This window comes from Glandiceps talaboti, chromosome 23, assembly GCF_964340395.1.
Source record: "Glandiceps talaboti chromosome 23, keGlaTala1.1, whole genome shotgun sequence".
NCBI classification, from domain to species: domain Eukaryota; kingdom Metazoa; phylum Hemichordata; class Enteropneusta; family Spengelidae; genus Glandiceps; species Glandiceps talaboti.
Window position 1 is genome coordinate 14,143,546 of NC_135571.1, and position 20,049 is coordinate 14,163,594.

General features: G+C 41.5%; 1 protein-coding gene across 5 annotated transcripts in view; it reads right to left on the reverse strand.

Annotated features, from left to right (window-relative positions):
* LOC144452902 (uncharacterized) overlaps positions 1 to 18,440 on the reverse strand; it is a 24,571-nt gene extending 6,131 nt beyond the window's left edge. Inside the window, exons 1-9 of one of the 5 annotated variants that reach the window (XM_078144109.1) lie at positions 18,113 to 18,440; positions 16,426 to 16,526; positions 13,050 to 13,195; positions 5,436 to 5,544; positions 4,691 to 4,803; positions 3,984 to 4,093; positions 1,900 to 2,207; positions 1,183 to 1,310; positions 192 to 390 (exon numbers count right to left, since the gene is read on the reverse strand). In XM_078144109.1, coding sequence (XP_078000235.1) covers positions 192 to 390; positions 1,183 to 1,310; positions 1,900 to 2,207; positions 3,984 to 4,093; positions 4,691 to 4,803; positions 5,436 to 5,544; positions 13,050 to 13,195; positions 16,426 to 16,526; positions 18,113 to 18,377 — 1,479 coding nt within the window. In that variant the 5' untranslated portion in view covers positions 18,378 to 18,440. Of the gene's footprint in view, positions 1 to 191; positions 391 to 1,182; positions 1,311 to 1,899; positions 2,208 to 3,983; positions 4,094 to 4,690; positions 4,806 to 5,435; positions 5,545 to 13,049; positions 13,244 to 16,425; positions 16,527 to 16,893; positions 16,949 to 18,112 lie in introns of those variants that run through there. The other 4 variants (XM_078144108.1, XM_078144107.1, XM_078144112.1 and 1 more) reach the window with 4 other exon arrangements.
* Between the last annotated feature and the right edge of the window lie 1,609 nt (positions 18,441 to 20,049).

Consider the following 20,049-nt stretch of genomic DNA (forward strand, 5'->3'; position numbering starts at 1 on the left):
ATCAATTTGATTTGATTTATCGTGTATTCAACTACTGTAACAAAAAAATACGTTTTCCCATAGATAGGTGATGCAATAATGTTCACGATGTACGATACTACGAGTAAGTTGTTGACCCTAACAAAATATTTTCAAAAAACGGCCCCAGTTATTCTAACTTACAGCTCTAAAACATGTATAGAAGTACTTACCATAGGGGGTGTCGACGGAGGAATGAATGCTCTACCATTCACTGATGATTTTAGCGAAGACCCACCAGAAAAGTGAAAATTAATGAAAATCTCTTGAAAATGAGAGAGGTCTTTTGTAATATTTGGTGGGGCTCTTCTTGAGGGTGCCTTGAGACTTGCTATAGGTATACAGTCTGTATACATGCTATTGGGAAAATATCTATAAAAGAAAAAAAAAACTCAGTGATTGGCGATTCTTGACAAGTCATCACTACTAATAAATACATAAAGAATTACACACATCATTTTAAGTCAGTACTTATGTCCAAAAACGGCTTGAATCAACCTGTCAATCACACTGAATTGAGATGATTCATAAATTTAATCAACTATCACTTATCAATTCTTAGACAGTCATGAGCTGATTTAATCTAATCTAATCTAATCTAATCTAATTATGATTTAATCTTATTATGATTTAATCTTATTATGTAAATTTCATATGAAAGGAGATATATAGTATCAATCTTATAAGAAACATAGAATTAAAAGTTATCTCAACTTCTAAGCTACGAAACTTTGCATAAAATAAAAAAATATTTATTTATTTATTTATTTATTTATTTCAATCATTTATTTATTTATTGGAAGAACAACGGGAGCAAGTCCTATGAAAAACTCAAGCAAAAGACAAGAATACAAAATACATCAGGATGTCAAACAAACAAAACTAACAAAATACACATACAAACACATTACAATGCATAATATATAAAATCAATATTGCCAGGTTGACTTGAAATGACAATCTCGCAAAATTGCATTTTTTTAAATTTCTCAAAGATAAGTCAAAGTCAACATTCGAAATACTACAACAAAGACCACTACAAGTTGTCATACATCTCTGAATGACACAGTGTTTAAAAACACTACACTACTGACATCAGGTCTAAAACAACTAATCTTTCTGGTTCTACTATGTGCAACATAGTGGAATAGAGTGGATATATACCTAAATGGACAATTGATTACACTACACGGTTCGCTAGATGTACACTCATCTGGTTGGCTTGTTGGATCCATCATAGGGACTGTCTTGTAGTGCAGACCAGCTCGTACTTGTCCAGCTAGGATAGGTTCCTGAAAAGCGAAAAGGCTTCAAAATTGTTTTAAAAGATATTGGCAGTGGAATATTATACTTACTATTAACCATAACAGTACGTTAACTTAAAACTGTCCCTAGTGAGTTATACTGAAGTCACGAGCAATGCGCCCTTTATAAATGTTTACTCATGCAAGTTGTAGACGTTCTAACAGAAAATACAGGATTGCTACCCTAGTCCTTCTACGTCACGACAGTGTGCGTCCATGTAATTGGTTTAGAAATCAGAATCAGAATCGTTCCGAATCCAAAATCGTCGTTCTTATATTCCTATTTTGTACAAGTACACTATTATCTTTACCTCCTACAATAAGACCCCTTATGTCACTTGTATTTTCCTCACCTGAACGAAGACAAATGCCGGTGAATAAGTCCACAGGTGTGGACGAGAGCATCGGTTTTTGCTTTCACTAAATATCAGTTGTTTGTAGTACTGTTTCGAACGTTTAAACAAATGTACTGTATCCCATCTCAACGTTATTCCTGTCACTACTAGAGAACTCTTTGCATCGCGTTTAAACTATAACCATATACTTCATCAATAATAAACATTGTTGTTCAACTTACGTCCTTAATATTTTCCACCTCAAGTGTTTCAGCACGAATCCAAAAGTTCTTATTGTGTTGTGAAGTATAGATATAAAAGTCAAATCTCTCTCCGGAATGAATAATGATAGACTGTGCAGTTGTTGTTTCAGTTGGGTTACCATCCGTTGCAAACACATGGAGATCATGATTATCAATAGAAACACGGAAAGCGTACATCATTGAAGCACTGATCAATCGAAAACGATAATGAGACTCTCTCGTTACGTTAAACCATGCCATCGGTATGACGTCATTTTCGACCAGACCATCGGAGTTATAGTGACGACCTGAAAGATATTATACATTATACCATGTACAAGCCAAGTTATAGTCTTTGAACAGAAAATATGGATTACATACCCTAGTCGTTCTACATCACGACAACCTGTGTCTACGTTTCTGTGGTGTTCGAAATATGAATCAAAACGTTCCAAAATCGCCATTATTGTTCCTGATTTGTCATAAATTATGCTTGAGGTATAGTTATATTATTTTCCAATATTTGTCTTCATTTGGTTTGAAAATATTCATGACGTACAAGACCCCTTAGGTCACTCGTATTTTCCTTGGCTGAACGAAGAAAAATATTGGGCATAATATCTAATTACTGCATCAATATGGACATTGCGCTTGAGGAACGTATCAACATTTAAGGTCAACCTGTATATTAGTAAAAGGATAAACTGCATACGAGACGATATGTGTTGTATAACTGAAAAATAGACTTTATTCATCAAAGTCCTGAGTTCGACCTCACGACATCACTCCCAAGCCAGATCCAGGAGAGATGCTCACCGTTCCACGGTCAAAATCCAAGTAGCTAAAACATTCGACGCTATGGTATAATTAATCACAATAAGTCACGCATATCAGATGTGCTTTTAAGATAACAATAGGTTATGCATAATTATGAATGTCATAGAAAGCGTTCAAATTGTGGTACCAACATAACAAGGCTAATGTCTGTATTGGTCTGTGCTATCAAATCAACCTTTATATGATGAGAATATTTTCATCGGGTTAAGCCTAAAATAATTGGCAGCTTCTTGTAAAAATCACGATTTAGACAAAGCAATTTTACTTATATATTATACAGCTAAAATTTATCAGGTCTGAAATAGAGCTGTGTCAGGCCTGACACAGGTATGACCATCAGGGTTGTGGCAGGCCTGGTACAGGTATGACCAACATAGCTGTGGCAGGCCTGGTACAGGTATGACCAACAGGGCTGTGGCAGGCCTGGTACAGGTATGACCAACATAGCTGTGGCAGGCCTGGTACAGGTATGACCAACATAGCTGTGGCAGGCCTGGTACAGGTATGACCAACATAGCTGTGGCAGGCCTGACACAGGTATGACCAACAGGGCTGTGGCAGGCATGGTACAGGTATGACCAACATAGCTGTGGCAGGCCTGGTACAGGTATGACCAACATGGCTGTGGCAGGCCTGACACAGGTATGACCAACAGGGTTGTGGCAGGCCTGGTACAGGTATGACCAACATAGCTGTGGCAGGCCTGGTACAGGTATGACCAACAGGGCTGTGGCAGGCCTGGTACAGGTATGACCAACATGGCTGTGGCAGGCATGGTACAGGTATGACCAACAGGGCTGTGGCAGGCCTAGTACAGGTATGACCAACAGGGCTGTGGCAGGCCTAGTACAGGTATGACCAACAGGGCTGTGGCAGGCCTAGTACAGGTATGACCAACAGGGCTGTGGCAGGCCTGGTACAGGTATGACCAACAGGGCTGTGGCAGGCCTAGTACAGGTATGACCAACATGGCCTGTGCAGGTAAATGTATCCAGACCTGTGACAGGCCTGATGAAACATACCTGTTGCAGGTAGGTAAATCTTGCCACAAGCATGTGGCTTTTTAGTTGAGTAACCATGGATACCTGTTCCAAACGGAACATGGGGAAGAAACCAGTGTGTACTGAGGTATGTAATAACAAACAAACAGTCATTTCCATCTATATATAGATAATTACCTAAACATCAAAGATTTAATTCAAGTGTCCTAAAATTAATTAGTTACGTCAGGCTAACAAATTACTTACCTTTGCCATTTATTAAGCCAGATATGAATGGTGTTACACCTATCTCAGTTCCATCTGACTGGCGGGTCTGATAAAAACATTGTTCGGTGTTGTTGTAACCGGGAGTGAACCTGATACAGAATACAATACTGATTATTTAAGGGAGTGTTCACTTTTAATATGGGGTGAGGGTAACGGAAGACTTTCCTTTGGCATTGTATTTTTCACTCCGCGAACAATGAATGCCCATGCAAACTGAATACCTTCTGCAAATTTTTACATTGAATGATATTTGATACATATACTCATGATGAGAAAGTCATGTCCTAAAAGCTTGCTGATCTAGCCATCAAATTTAAAAAGCAGGATATGGTATATGATATATGATATATGATATATGATATGATATGATATGATGTGATATGATATATGATATGATATGATATGGTATGATATGATATATGATATGATATGATATGATATGATATGATATGATATGATATGATATTTTATATGATGATATGATATGATGTGATGTGATAGTGATGTGATGTGATGTGATGTGATGTGATATGATATGATATGATATGATGTGTACCATGTATTATACAATGACCATATCACTGTATTCTACCACATTATATATCATATGTTGAATTGTACGTTTTTGTTATGGTCAGGGTGGGGACTAAATGGGGTGGAGTGGGGGTGGGGGAGGGCATACTCACCTTTCCATTTCACGTAATATACGATTATTGATATCTAGTGATGGTTCTCTCATCCAATCATGCAAAAGCATCAGAAATTCACCTTTAAACACTGGAGTTGGTGCCTCTGTATTCTGTGACGAATAACACAACAAATCATATTTTAGGAATACAAATAAAATACTTCTTAATTCAATTCATTAAAAAACAATGTTGGTACTGAATGATTTCAAACGTTCATGCTTGCCGAAAGAAATCCATGGAATGTCTTAAAGTGGTCATATGGCCAAGGATTGGGTATTTATTTTTTTATTTTAAATTTATAATACAATTTTATCATGAATCCTACTTGAAAAGATCAATGTGAAACAACATAATTATGCCAAGTCCTTGTTAGCAAGTCAATACATTGCAAAAGATTATAAATGTGTAAAATGTTTGTTACTGTACGTACAATAAAAAAAAATTTTAAACATTAAAAAAAAACTTTTTGCTGAGTTACAAACACAGACGTCAATGCTGATTTTAAATCAATATTTCGTAAAGGAAGCCATGATAAAATTGTTTTATAAATCAAAATCCAATCCTTATCGATATGACCACTTTAAAATTGGTTTTAAATTTAAGTTTTGTAATTGTTAAACAAATTCACTATGTTGTTTTTTCTAAAAACAACAACAATGGACTTTAAAAATGTGTAAAAACGTTTGTTATTGTACGTACAGGAAGTGATTTGTAAATAAACTGGCAAAGACAAGTTAATCACCTTCATTGTATCTGGTTCGAGTACAATTAGCGCTCCGTACAAGCCGTCAGTTCGTTGAGTGCCGAAGTGAGAATGATACCAATGTGTTCCAGGAGGGGTGGCCAAAAATCTACAGACAGAAGGGAGATTTGGAATGACATATAAATGTATTGTAAACCGGTCAACTAATCAGCAAACTTGCTTGACACATTTGGTGAAGAATAATGCTGATAACCAAAGAGTGTTTTTCAGGATCTTTTCTACACTGTCAGGAACCGCAAAGTAGAACAACCTAGCTACTGACTCATGGTCCATCCCAGGAGCTCGCTGAACACTTCAGCCATTACTTCATTGATAAGATAAGAAATTCACGTTCCGAATTCAATTCAGCTGAACCTGCTAACATTCTCTACATATAGTACCCAGTACTAACGCTAAACCATAGCCCATGGGGTACTATCATCACCACACCATAGCCCATGGGGTATTGTCTTGTCATCACCACACCATGGCCCACGGGGTATTGTCTTGCCATCACCACACCCATTGCCCATACGGTATTGTCACCACCACACCATTGCCCGTGGGGGTGTTGTCATCTCCACGCCATGGCCCATGGGGTACTAACATCTCCACACCATGGCACATGGGGTATTGTCATTACCACACCATGGCCCATGGGGTACTAACATCTCCACACCATGGTCCATGAGGTACTAACATCTCCACACCATGGCCCATGGGCTATTGTCATTACCACACCATGGCCCATGGGGTATTGTCATAACCACACCATGGCCCATGGGGTACTACAATCTCCACACCACTGCACATGGGGTATTGTCATTACCACACCATGGCCTATGGGGTACTAACATCTCCACACCATGGCCCATTGGGTATTGTCATTACCACACCATGGCCCATGGGGTACTAACATCTCCACACCATGGCACATGGGGTATTGTCATTATCACACCATGGCCCATGGGGTACTAACATCTCCACACCATGGCCCATGGGGTACTAACATCTCCACACCATGGCCCATGGGCTATTGTCATTACCACACCATGGCCCATGGGGTATTGTCATAACAACACCATGGCCCATGGGGTATTGTCATAACAACACCATGGCCCATTGGGTACTAACATCACCACACCATGGCCCATGGGGTATTGTCATCACCACACCATGGCCCATGGGGTATTGTCATCACCACACCATGGCCCATGGGGTACTAACATCTCCACACCATGGCCCATGGGGTACTAACATCTCCACACCATGGCCCATGGGCTATTGTCATTACCACACCATGGCCCATGGGGTATTGTCATAACAACACCATGGCCCATGGGGTATTGTCATAACAACACCATGGCCCATTGGGTACTAACATCACCACACCATGGCCCATGGGGTATTGTCATCACCACACCATGGCCCATGGGGTATTGTCATCACCACACCATGGCCCATTGGGTATTGTCATTACCACAGCATGGCCCATGGGGTACTAACATCTCCACACCATGGCCCTTGGGCTATTGTCATTGCCACACCATGGTCCATGGGGTATTGTCATCTCCACACCATGACCCATGGGGTACTAACATCTCCACACCATGGCCCATGGGGTATTGTCATTACCACACCATGGCCCATGGGGTATTATCATCACCACACCATGGCCCATGGGGTATTGTCATTACCACACCATGGCCAATGGGGTATTGTCATCACCACACCACACCATGTCCCATGGGGTACTAACATCTCCACACCATGGCCCATGGGGTACTAACATCGCCACACCATGGCCCATGGGGTATTGTCATAACCACACCATGACCCATGGGGTATTGTCATCACCACACCATGGCCCATGGGGTATTGTCATCACCACACCATGGCCCATGGGGTATTGTCATCACCACACCATGGCCCATGGGGTATTGTCATCACCACACCATGGCCCATGGGGTATTGTCGTCACCACACCATGGCCCATGGGGTATTGTCATCATCACACCATGGCCCATGGCGTATTGTCATCTCCACACTATGGCCCATTGGGTACTAACATCTCCACACCATGGCCCATGGTGTATTGTCATAACCACACCATGGCCCATGGGGTATTGTCATCACCACACCATGGTCCATGGGGTACTAACATCTCCACACCATGGCCCATGGGGTATTGTCATCTCCACACTATGGCCCATTGGGTACTAACATCTCCACACCATGGCCCATGGGGTATTGTCATTACCACACCATGGCCCATGGGGTATTGTCATCACCACACCATGGTCCATGGGGTACTAACATCTCCACACCATGGCCCATGGGGTATTGTCATAACCACACCATGGCCCATGGGGTACTAACATCACCACACCATGGCCCATGGGGTATTGTCATTACCACACCATGGCCCATGGGGTACTAACATCACCACACCATGGCCCATGGGGTACTAACATCACCACACCATGGCTCATGGGGTAGTGTCATCACCACACCATGGCCTATGGGGTATTGTCATAACCACACCATGGCCCATGGGGTATTATCATCACCACACCATGGTATATGGGGTACTTACATCTCCACACCATGGCCCATGGGGTATTGTCATCACCACACCATGGCCCATGGGGTATTGTCATCACCACACCATGGCCCATGGGGTATTGTCATCACCACACCATAGTCCATGGGGTACTAACATCTCCACACCATGGCCCATGGGGTACAAACATCTCCACACCATGACCCATGGGGTATTGTCATCACCACACCATGGCCCATAGAGTATTGACATCACCACACCATGGTCCATGGGGTACTAACATCTCCACACCATGGCCCATGGGGTATTGTCATCACCACACCATGACCCATGGGGTACTAACATCTCCACACCATGGCCCATGGGGTATTGTCATTACCACACCATGGTCCATGGGGTATTGCCATCTCCACACCATGACCCATGGGGTACTAACATCTCGACACCATGGCCCATGGGGTATTGTCATTACCACACCATGGCCCATGGGGTATTATCATCATGACACCATGGCCCATTGGGTACTAACATCTCCACACCATGGCCCATGGGGTATTGTCATTACCACACCATGGCCCATGTGGTATTGTCATCACCACACCATGGCCCATGGGGTACTAACATCTCCACACCATGGCCCATGGGGTACTAACATCGCCACACCATGGCCAATGGGTATTGTCATTACCACACCATGGCCCATGGGGTACTGACACCTCCACACCATGGCTCATGGGGTATTGTCATTACCACACCATGGCCCATGGGGTATTGTCATCACCACACCATGGCCCATTGGGTACTAACATCTCCACACCATGGCCCATGGGGTATTGTCATTACCACACCATGGCCCATGGGGTACTGACACCTCCACACCATGGCCCATGGGGTATTGTCATTACCACACCATGGCCCATGGGGTATTGTCATCACCACACCATGGCCCATTGGGTACTAACATCTCCACACCATGGTCCATGGGGTATTGTCATCTCCACACCATGGCCCATGGGGTACTAACATCGCCACACCATGGCCAATGGGTATTGTCATTACCACACCATGGCCCATGGGGTACTGACACCTCCACACCATGGCTCATGGGGTATTGTCATTACCACACCATGGCCCATGGGGTATTGTCATCACCACACCATGGCCCATTGGGTACTAACATCTCCACACCATGGCCCATGGGGTATTGTCATTACCACACCATGGCCCATGGGGTACTGACACCTCCACACCATGGCCCATGGGGTATTGTCATTACCACACCATGGCCCATGGGGTATTGTCATCACCACACCATGGCCCATTGGGTACTAACATCTCCACACCATGGTCCATGGGGTATTGTCATTACCACACCATGGCCCATGGGGTACTGACACCTCCACACCATGGCTCATGGGGTATTGTCATTACCACACCATGGCCCATGGGGTATTGTCATCACCACACCATGGCCCATGAGGTACTAACATCTCCACACCATGGCCCATGGAGTATTGTCATTACCACACCATGGCCCATGGGGTACTGACACCTCCACACCATGGCCCATGGGGTATTGTCATTACCACACCATGGCCCATGGGGTATTGTCATCACCACACCATGGCCCATTGGGTACTAACATCTCCACACCATGGTCCATGGGGTATTGTCATTACCACACCATGGCCCATGGGGTACTAACATCTCCACACCATGGCCCATGGGGTATTGGCATTACCACACCATGGCCCATGGGGTACTGACACCTCCACATCATGGCCCTTGGGGTATTGTCATTACCACACCATGGCCCATTGGGTACTAACATCTCCACACCATGGCCCATGGGGTATTGGCATTACCACACCATGGCCCTTGGGGTACTGACACCTCCACACCATGGCCCATGTGGTATTGACATCTCCACACCATGGCCCATGGGGTATTGACACCTCCACACCATGACCCATGTGGTATTGACATCTCCACACCATGACCCATGTGGTATTGACATCTCCACACCATGTCTGACCCATGTGGTATTGACATCTCCACACCATGGCCCATGTGGTATTGACATCTCCACACCATGACCCATGTGGTATTGACATCTCCACACCATGACCCATGTGGTATTGACATCTCCACACCATGACCCATGTGGTATTGACATCTCCACACCATGACCCATGTGGTATTGACATCTCCACACCATGACCCATGTGGTATTGACATCTCCACACCATGACCCATGTGGTATTGACATCTCCACACCATGACCCATGGGGTATTGACATCTCCACACCATGGCCCATTGGGTACTACCATCTCCACACCATGGCCCATGGGGTATTGACATCTCCACACCATGACCCATGTGGTATTGACATCTCCACACCATGACCCATGTGGTATTGACATCTCCACACCATGACCCATGTGGTATTGACATCTCCACACCATGACCCATGTGGTATTGACATCTACACACCATGACCCATGTGGTATTGACATCTCCACACCATGACCCATGGGGTATTGACATCTCCACACCATGGCCCATTGGGTACTACCATCTCCACACCATAGCCCATGGGGTATTGACATCTCCACACCATGGCCCATGGGGTACTTACATCTCCACACCATGGCCCATGGGGTACTAACATCTCCACACCATGGCCCATGTGGTATTGACATCTCCACACCATGACCCATGTGGTATTGACATCTCCACACCATGGCCCATGGGGTACTAACATCTCCACACCATGGCCCATGGGGTACTAACATCTCCACACCATGGCCCATGGGGTATTGACATCTCCACACCATGACCCATGGGGTATTGTCATCACCACACCATGGCCCATGGGATACTGACACCTCCACACCATGGTCCATGGGGTATTGTCATTACCACACCATGGCCCATGGGGTATTGACATCTCCACACCATGGCCCATGGGGTACTGACACCTCCACACCATGGTCCATGGGGTATTGTCATTACCACACCATGGCCCATGGGGTATTGACATCTCCACACCATGGCCCATGGGGTACTGACACCTCCACACCATGGCCCATGGGGTATTGACATCTCCACGCCATGGCCCATGGGGTATTGACATCTCCACGCCATGGCCCATGGGGTATTGACATCTCCACACCATGGCCCATGGGGTATTGACATTACCACACCATGGTCCATGGGGTATTGACATTACCACACCATGGTCCATGGGGTATTGACATTACCACACCATGGTCCATGGGGTATTGACATCTCCACACCATGACCCATGGGGTACTGACATCTCCACACCATGGTCCATGGGGTATTGACAGTACCACACCATGGTCCATGGGGTATTGACATTACCACACCATGGTCCATGGGGTATTGACATCACCACACCATGACCCATGGGGTACTGACATCTCCACACCATGGCCCATGGGATATTGTCATCACCACACCATGGCCCTTGGGGTACTGACATCTCCACACCATGACCCATTGGGTACTGACACCTCCACACCATGGCCCATGGGGTACTGACACCTCCACACCATGGCCCATGGGGTACTAACACCTCCACACCATGACCCATGGGGTACTGACACCTCCACACCATGGCCCATGGGGTACTGACATCTCCACACCATGACCCATGGGGTACTAACATCTCCACACCATGACCCATGGGGTATTGTCATCACCACACCATGGCCCATTGGGTACTACCATCTCCACGCCATGGCCCATGGGGTACTGACACCTCATGATAATTATTCATAATTTTTGTACAGTAACGTTATCATTATTTTACAGTTTCTTAATATGATATCGTTATTTCGTTTTGAACATATAATGCCGGGTAACAGTGCAGAATTCAAATTTCTAAGATCTTGTACATCATTTACAAATTGTTGAATTGACTTGCCCCAGTTAATACTAATCAGACAAAATTCACAGCACAAAACATTACCAGCAAACACACACTCTAAATTATTTAGTGGATGAGTCCGGTTACAAATTTAGTGTTATATGACACACGTGATATGTCACGTGTTATAGTTTATGGAATACATTATTACGAAGTACATGGAAAAGCTATATTGCTAACGCCTTCATTCAGAAAGAAAGAATTAAATATATATATATATGGAAACTGGCGAACTCAAAAGAGGTCGATTATATTAGAGACAACAGATTAATATGACAGACATGGCTTATAACTAACTGTCATGTTTTACTTGGTATATGTTCTTTCGTTTTATTTTCTCAAGTAGAAAAACATAGTGAAGCTCTTTTATCTCATTAAAATCCAAAATAAATACCAATTTCTCATCCATATGGCCACTTTAACTTGACAAATGTGGAATGTTACGCCAGGCATAGAGTAAACAAACTATCAATTGTGTCATGGAATACGATTAATGGGTTTGAAATAACATGTGTCAAAGTAATGATTGGTAAATATCTCTCTTAGATTTTCATCTGTTTGTATTTGTGAAGCGTTTGCCAATACCTGTGATCGATAGACTGATTTTCTGCCAGGTTTAACTGACTTTGCTACTTGTAGACCTACAACGTTAACTGCTACAGTCTGTCGCATATTCTGTATATGCCATACCGATGACATATTCATAAAATATAACTTTAGTAAATTCCATATGTTGACCATAGTATACCCTACTTTGATTGAAAGCCGCCAGTAAAATTTACTCAAGGTCGTAGAATTCATGCCACAGTATACTTAAGTCGGTTAAGAAAACAGTTTCGCACCTACATTTAACTAGAATTCATATTGATCATTTATGAATGTTGTTTGAAAGAGTCAAATGACATGACAACTCCTCCTCAAGACTGTATTTGCATTAATTATTTATTAACCATTCGCATTCGGTGTGTAAATTTAGACTTCAATGAAACTAAATGAGTGGGCACTACAAAACAGAGGAGAGCTTATACAGACGCCAGTGAACGGAACATTAATATATACTATATTTGTTTTAGATAACTTGTCTTACAGGCTTACCTGTATGTAAAGGTCTCGCCAGGATTGATAGGACACTGAGACACTGACCCTACACCGTCCATCCATGGTGTATTATGTTGAACCATGCCATGCCAATGTATCGTTATTCCTTCCATTAATACACTGTTTCTCACCTTTACAACCACCTGACACAGACACAATAATTCGGTTGTTAGGCTTACTTCTCTTTGCAACTCAAAGAAATGCAAAACAACATACGTTAGGATTTTTACTACAACTGATTCACTGGAATAGTCCAAGTGATTTAGTCTGAATGCCAACGTGGTGAGAGGAGATGTAAATTGTAACGATACCGTCTAGGGACTAAACTAAAGTGATTGGGAAATTGACGCAAATACGTCTTGAGTGAAGACACATTTTTAAAGCAATATTTCAGTCACGAAGAAAATGTTCTACTCTGTGAATTTTTGCCAAGAAGTAAAGTTTTTGTTTCCATGCGAATTCTGATTTCATAGAAGTAAGACAACTGTTTACATAGTGGTAGGAACTTGGGGTGGTTGTTCTCAATGCAAAATGGCCGAACAGGTGTGGAAGAAGATGGATGATTAATGATTCATCCATGATGGTTTATGGCATTGGGCCAGGGTCTTGCAGCACTAGCACGCATGCGCTAATCAGCCGACTATCGTTCCACTTTTTTTTTTAAATGCTTTAAAGAACATTGTGAACATCAAGTTTAACTTTAATATAGTTGAACTGAATAGTAGAGACACTGGACTTGTTCAAATCTCCGGCCTTTTTTTGCATTTATATATTTGAATGAAATATTTTTTAATAAAAGTGTGTTCTTTTATGTGAAAAAATGAATATTAAACTCTAGCTTTGTAACAATTTTTTTCTGTTGATTTATTTAGTTTATATACGGACAATTTAAATCGTTCTCTGTACGTAGAATAATGAATTATTCCCATACGGCATTATCAGAAATACTTGAGTATTATCCCTACAAATTTGTCTTGTGACAAATTGGTAGTCAAGCACTGCCTTATTTACTGGTACACAGACAAAGAAAAGACAGATAGAAGCATCAAAATATTTACAGCTAAAATGATGTTGGTTTGGTGTTTCAGTCATGCAAAATGATGTAAACATGACGTTTTACACACACACACACACACACACACACAGACAGACAGACAACTTCTAATGCAATAGAAACATTGACATAGATAGGTGCCACACACAGTGGGGTGTATAAGTAGTCAAGTTGATATCAGTTGGAAAGTAAACGATTGCAGCCATTAAAATCATCCATGTGTAATGTTTTAGTAGAAGCCTGTTTTTAATATACTGTAAAGGAAATTAGCCATGTTTACCAGTTATTACTGTTCAGTGGGATTGCGCAAAGGATCCTGCTGTGTTTGTTGTGTTTCTGTTAATTGTTAGTCTAGAGTTGAAACATGTCTAGAGGGCATGTCTTTTGAAAATGGCAGGAGAGCTAAAAATCACTCTCCTGAAACCATCCAGGCGAGTGGTAGGTGAGTGATTTTAATACCTCTCTTGAAAATAGTCAGGCGAGTGAAGAAAAAAAATTTCATTTTCATTTCTATTTGTATTTTGGCCAGTTGGCTCTGAATAAATAAAATTAAAAAAAAAAACATTTAAAAAATTTATGCGAAAATATATTTATAAGTAACAGTTCGTTTGGTTATTTGTACAACAATTATTATTGCAACAATTTTGTTAAGTCTGTGCACATCAAAATCTTGAAAAAATATTCAGTTTTTTGTTGTGACTACAAGTAGTACAATAGAAAACTAGGTTTTTAATTTCAAATTCTAACTGGTCTTGTTTTCTTAGAACGTTTTTATAAACATCCTACCTAAATATCTCCTCCGGAACAATTTATAGTCGCTACAAAGTACATGTTTTGGAGGGCATTGAAGAAACCACCAGTTTTTATTTCGCTTAAAATGCAGCTAATTCAAATTTGAGGTTGTTCAAAACTATAATGAATTGACAAAAACTAACGTACCCCAGATGACAAATGCCTCCTGATGTTGAGCTTTGACGTTGACGTTAAATTGCTTGCTAATTAATTTGACTAATTTGTAACCATATTCACTCGATCCGAGACAATAACACACGTAACCCCACCTAGTACCTGCACACGGACGACCGGTGTCGCCGACTAAAGTAGCGAGATCCGTTCACATCTGAGCAGCAGACCTACTTTGTTTTAGAAATCATGACAAGGCGAAAATTCGAGCAAATATTTTATATGTTACAGCAGTCGATAAAGTCATGGAGGTAAAACAGACGTGGTCGGCAGTTTAATAGATTATCGGACAAAAACAATGAAACTGCGTGTTGGAGATTATGAAATAAAAACCCGGGAATTTCTCTGAAAACTGCACGAGAATAATAAGATAAGATGGGAAAAATATGGACAGGTTATTTATATTTTTATTTTGTAAAATAATCGATCTTATAATATTTTATTGTCATTCTTTCTTCAATGCCCTCCAAAACATCGCTAAGCTATTGTCGGATCTCTGGGCATGTACTTTGTGTAGCGACTATAAATCGCAGTTGTTGTTCATGTTCCGGAGGAGACATTCGCGTAGGATGGTCTCCAAAACCACGTTCTAACTAAACTAGGCCGATCGGAATTTAAAACTAAAAACTCATCGATGGATTGCTGAAAACGAGAACTCCAAACAGTCATCGTATCAATCGTAATTGCGCAATTTGCAATGATGCGAAAGTTGAAATCTCCCTGCATACTGAGGTGATCAATATTCATGATATGCCATGACATCATGCATGTCCCGCTTCGAATACGTCACTATTTTTCCCTTATAATGGTAGTAGTACAATGCAAATTTCAGTCTGCGTATATAGGTCATGAATAACAGCGCTGACTTCAGCTGGAGATCGACGATTATGAACACGGAAGTGTTCCACGCTTCCACCACGTAATTTTACCGAATAAACGTTGATTTTTATGGTAACCACATATTGAAAAATGATATAAAATAACATCAGGCTGTTGTACAGGTTGGTTGGGGCCCACACGAGTGGAAAATCGCTCTCGTGGATTTTAATTTGCGCGAGCGGTATACGGTAGGCGAGCGGAGCGATCGCTCGCCTCAAAAGGCATTCCCTGAATTGTCTATCTTTGTGTGTAAAAGTGTAATATCCCAGTGAAACACCAAGCCAATATCATATTTTAGCTGTGCCTTTGTCTCCTTAGTGTCCTTATAGTGGTCTGAAATTTGTCCAACAATGCAATGGGTGCCTATATCTAAAATGCTCCATTCATAGTCGACCCATCATTTACACATTATGTATTGTTATGGAAATGAAACTTTTAAACTTAAATGATATTTTCTTTATCTGTTACACCAATTACCTCTGTTCCATTGTTAACGATGATTGGTGGTCCAGGTAGCTCACCATTGATAACCATAGCTGTGCGATAGGCTCCGTCGGCCGTCAATATTTGGTCCACTTCTGTAAGTAACACATTATTTGTTGAAAGCAATCGTCAATGTAATAATAAACTAGTATAGATAATTCGATGTTCAACAAACAAACAAGCAAACAAACAAACAAACAAACCAAACAAACAAATAAACACAAACCCAAACAAACAAACAAACAAACAAACAAACAAATAAACAGACAAAGACAGACAGACAAGCAACAAACAAATAAGCAAATGACGGACAGACGAACATACATACATACATACATACATACATACATACATACATACATACATATACATACATACAGACAGACATACATACATACATACATACATACATACATACATACATACATACATACAGACAGACAAACAGACAAAGAAACCGACAGACAAAGAAACCGACAGGTTGGCTATAGGGATGAGGAGACGTCTGACACTATTACAACGTCATATTTGACACTAGAATAAAGACAGGTATACCAATGAGGACAATGTGAATTATTTATTACTAGGAGGAAATACTCGATCGAGCATGTCGTGACGTCAATTGATCCCATAACTGTGTCAGCTGATCACCTTATAATGGCATGTACCCGTGATATAATATGAGACACCTAACAAAGTTGAAAAATAATAACTTAAATGCTTTCGTACATAGAAATTTCTTTCTATCTTATATTTCTATCTTTCTTTCTCTATTATTTTAGCTATATGTGTGTGTGTGTGTTTGTTTGTTTGATTTTATTTATTTATTTTGCTTGATCTAAGGCTGGAGTCAGAATTTACGGTGGGGGGGGGGGGGCTGGCGAGAATTTTCGTAGCCCCCCCCCCCCTTCCCGGCTACACATATTTTTATGTGCATGACACTGTACCCCCCCCCCTCCCCCACACAGATGTAAAGTATGTGCACTACATTAAAGTAACAGTGGAAATCAACTTCAGCGACCATACATAACAATGAGAGATTCTTTAGAAATATATGTGGACTTTGCGAAAAAGGTCTCACATTGGGCATCCCCCATATAGCTAGTGGGGAGGGTATGGGAGAGATGAAGACAGAGACAGAGAGACAGACATACATGTACAGAAGAAGATATACACAAATACATTCCCATGGCTGTCACTCTACTCATCACTGAACATAGGTGTAATAAGGTATTGCGGCGAAACCGTGAGAATTGTTTTCATTTTCTCAGTAAGCAACTGCTCATGAGGTTTAATTTGGTTCAAATCATGAGCAAAATACCCCCTTTCAGACCATCAGAATTGTCATGCCCCTCCCTTTGAACCCTCAATTTTTTTCATGCTCCCCCAATTTCTCCCCAGACGCCCCCCCCCCCCCGCCGTAAATTCTGAGTCCAGCCTAAATGCCCATTTACAGGATCTATTCAACCAAAGCATTACGCAAATCAGTCTATTTACAAATTGTTGCTTTGTTTGCTTCCAGGAAAAAAGTCATCATAAGGCGGTAAACGACGTCTGCGAGAAAGTCGTGTTTCGAAAGTGAAAGATCAAAATAAAATAAAAATTGTAAATGTCATAAATGAAAAATCAGGCTTTCGTTCAGCAGTTAAGTTACGAAAAAAACAGACAATCAATACCTTACCTTCTTTCGTCATGGATAGAAGTTGATCGCATTCGTTGTTGAGAACTCTTTTGAAAAACTGCCCATTACGAATGACAACAGGCACACCACTACCAGTTGTTTTGTTATAGAACGTCATTGTTTCCATGTATGTAATCTTCCAGTTGTACGTACAAATTGTTTTATCGTTATTACAGTCACCATTTGGTAATAATGATTGACAGTAAACATGGTTACTAACAGTCAACAATACAAGGAAACTCGTCAGTCCTTGTGAGCCCGCCATTTATCTCGGATACTGATCGGGGTCAAACTCCCAGCAAACTTCAAGACGCCACACAGAACGGTAGAAAGCTGACCCTTGACCCAGGGGATGTTGTTACATGTAATCAGGCCGGATACGTGTGGCCTTTTCTAACCGATAATATTACATATACAGAGTAGTTTCTCGTGATAAAATCATTCCTTTTGTTATAAAGTTGGGTTAAATGACTTGCAACGTGTAATAATCGATTATCAATCAATCAATGAGACCATAGGGGCGTGTAATATTTCTTAGATTGTTGTTTTCCTGGTCTACAGACTAAATATAACAACCTTTTGACTCTATACTCCTACCTGTAAGGAAAAAACATTTCTACTAGTATAGAGATTGATACATTTGTAGCAGCAGGATTCGTACGATATTTTCCTAGGAAAAAGGCAATCTAAGCAATAATACATGCCCCTGTAAAGGTGACTACATTCCTTGCAAGTCTATTGGAGTTATTATTACGTGAGATGAAGCTTTACCTTCAAAAAATGATAAATATGAACCATGTCAACGTTTTCTTTGTGGAGAGGAATCACTGTGATCCAGTAATCTATCTACAATGCGTAGTGCTGTCTAGTTTGATTTAGTTGTGGCGTGGTCGAGTGTCCTCTGTTTTGATTAGTTGGTTGACTAACAGTTATTATCGTGTTTTGTTTTGTTTTGTTTTGTTTTGTTTTGTTTTGTTTTGTTTTGTTTTGGGAATTTTTCTGTACCTCGCTCGTCATCTTCATGAGGGGAGGGCTTCGTCAGCACTACTGATTTAATGTGTTGGCCCGTTAGGGAGCCGTCAGTATTTACGACCGGGGGGATTGCTTCGAAAATCCACAAAATTTGGGTGACCCCCCTACCTGGCTTGAATTTTTTTCGTAACCCCCCCCCCCCCCCACCATTTTACCGTCACCATAACCCATTAACTGTTAATGTTGCTACAAACATTATACAAATACAGGTTGAGTGTTCCATTGAAACACCACATGCACACACACTCACACACATGTATACATATGCATACATACGTACGTATGTACATACACATACAAATCATACATACATACATACATACATACATACATACATACATACATACATACATACAATATCAAACTTTTTATTTTGAATTTAAATTTCTTTGTAACGTTATGGATGTAGCATATTTTTAGTGTAAGGGGTAACATTGAATGCACCTTATTCCCAAAGTAATACCATAGGTAAAATTTGAAATTAGGTGGTATTAGTTGAAGCAAAGTTTGAGGGAGCCAAGTGGGAGTGGGTACGATAGGGGGAAACCCCCTCTCGTCCTGGAGATTTTTGAATTTCAAGGACTAAAAAATGCTTTCTGGTTCTATTTTAACATATACAATTTTGAGTAGCCCCACCCCCTTTCACTCAACAATTTTTGGGTAACCCCCACCTTCACTCCCCAGTTTTTGAGTGACCCCCCCCCCCTAATTCCTCGCCCCCCCCCCCAGTTCATAAATAATGACGGCTTCCTTAAAGGGTGGGTGGGTGGGTGGGCGCTAAGTGTCGCTAAGTGAAGGCAACAAACCCTCAACACCCATCTGAGCAGATAAACAACAAACCATGATAACAACTGTTCATGTTGACTTCCTGTGAACACAGTGACTTCGATGCCTTTTTAGAGTCT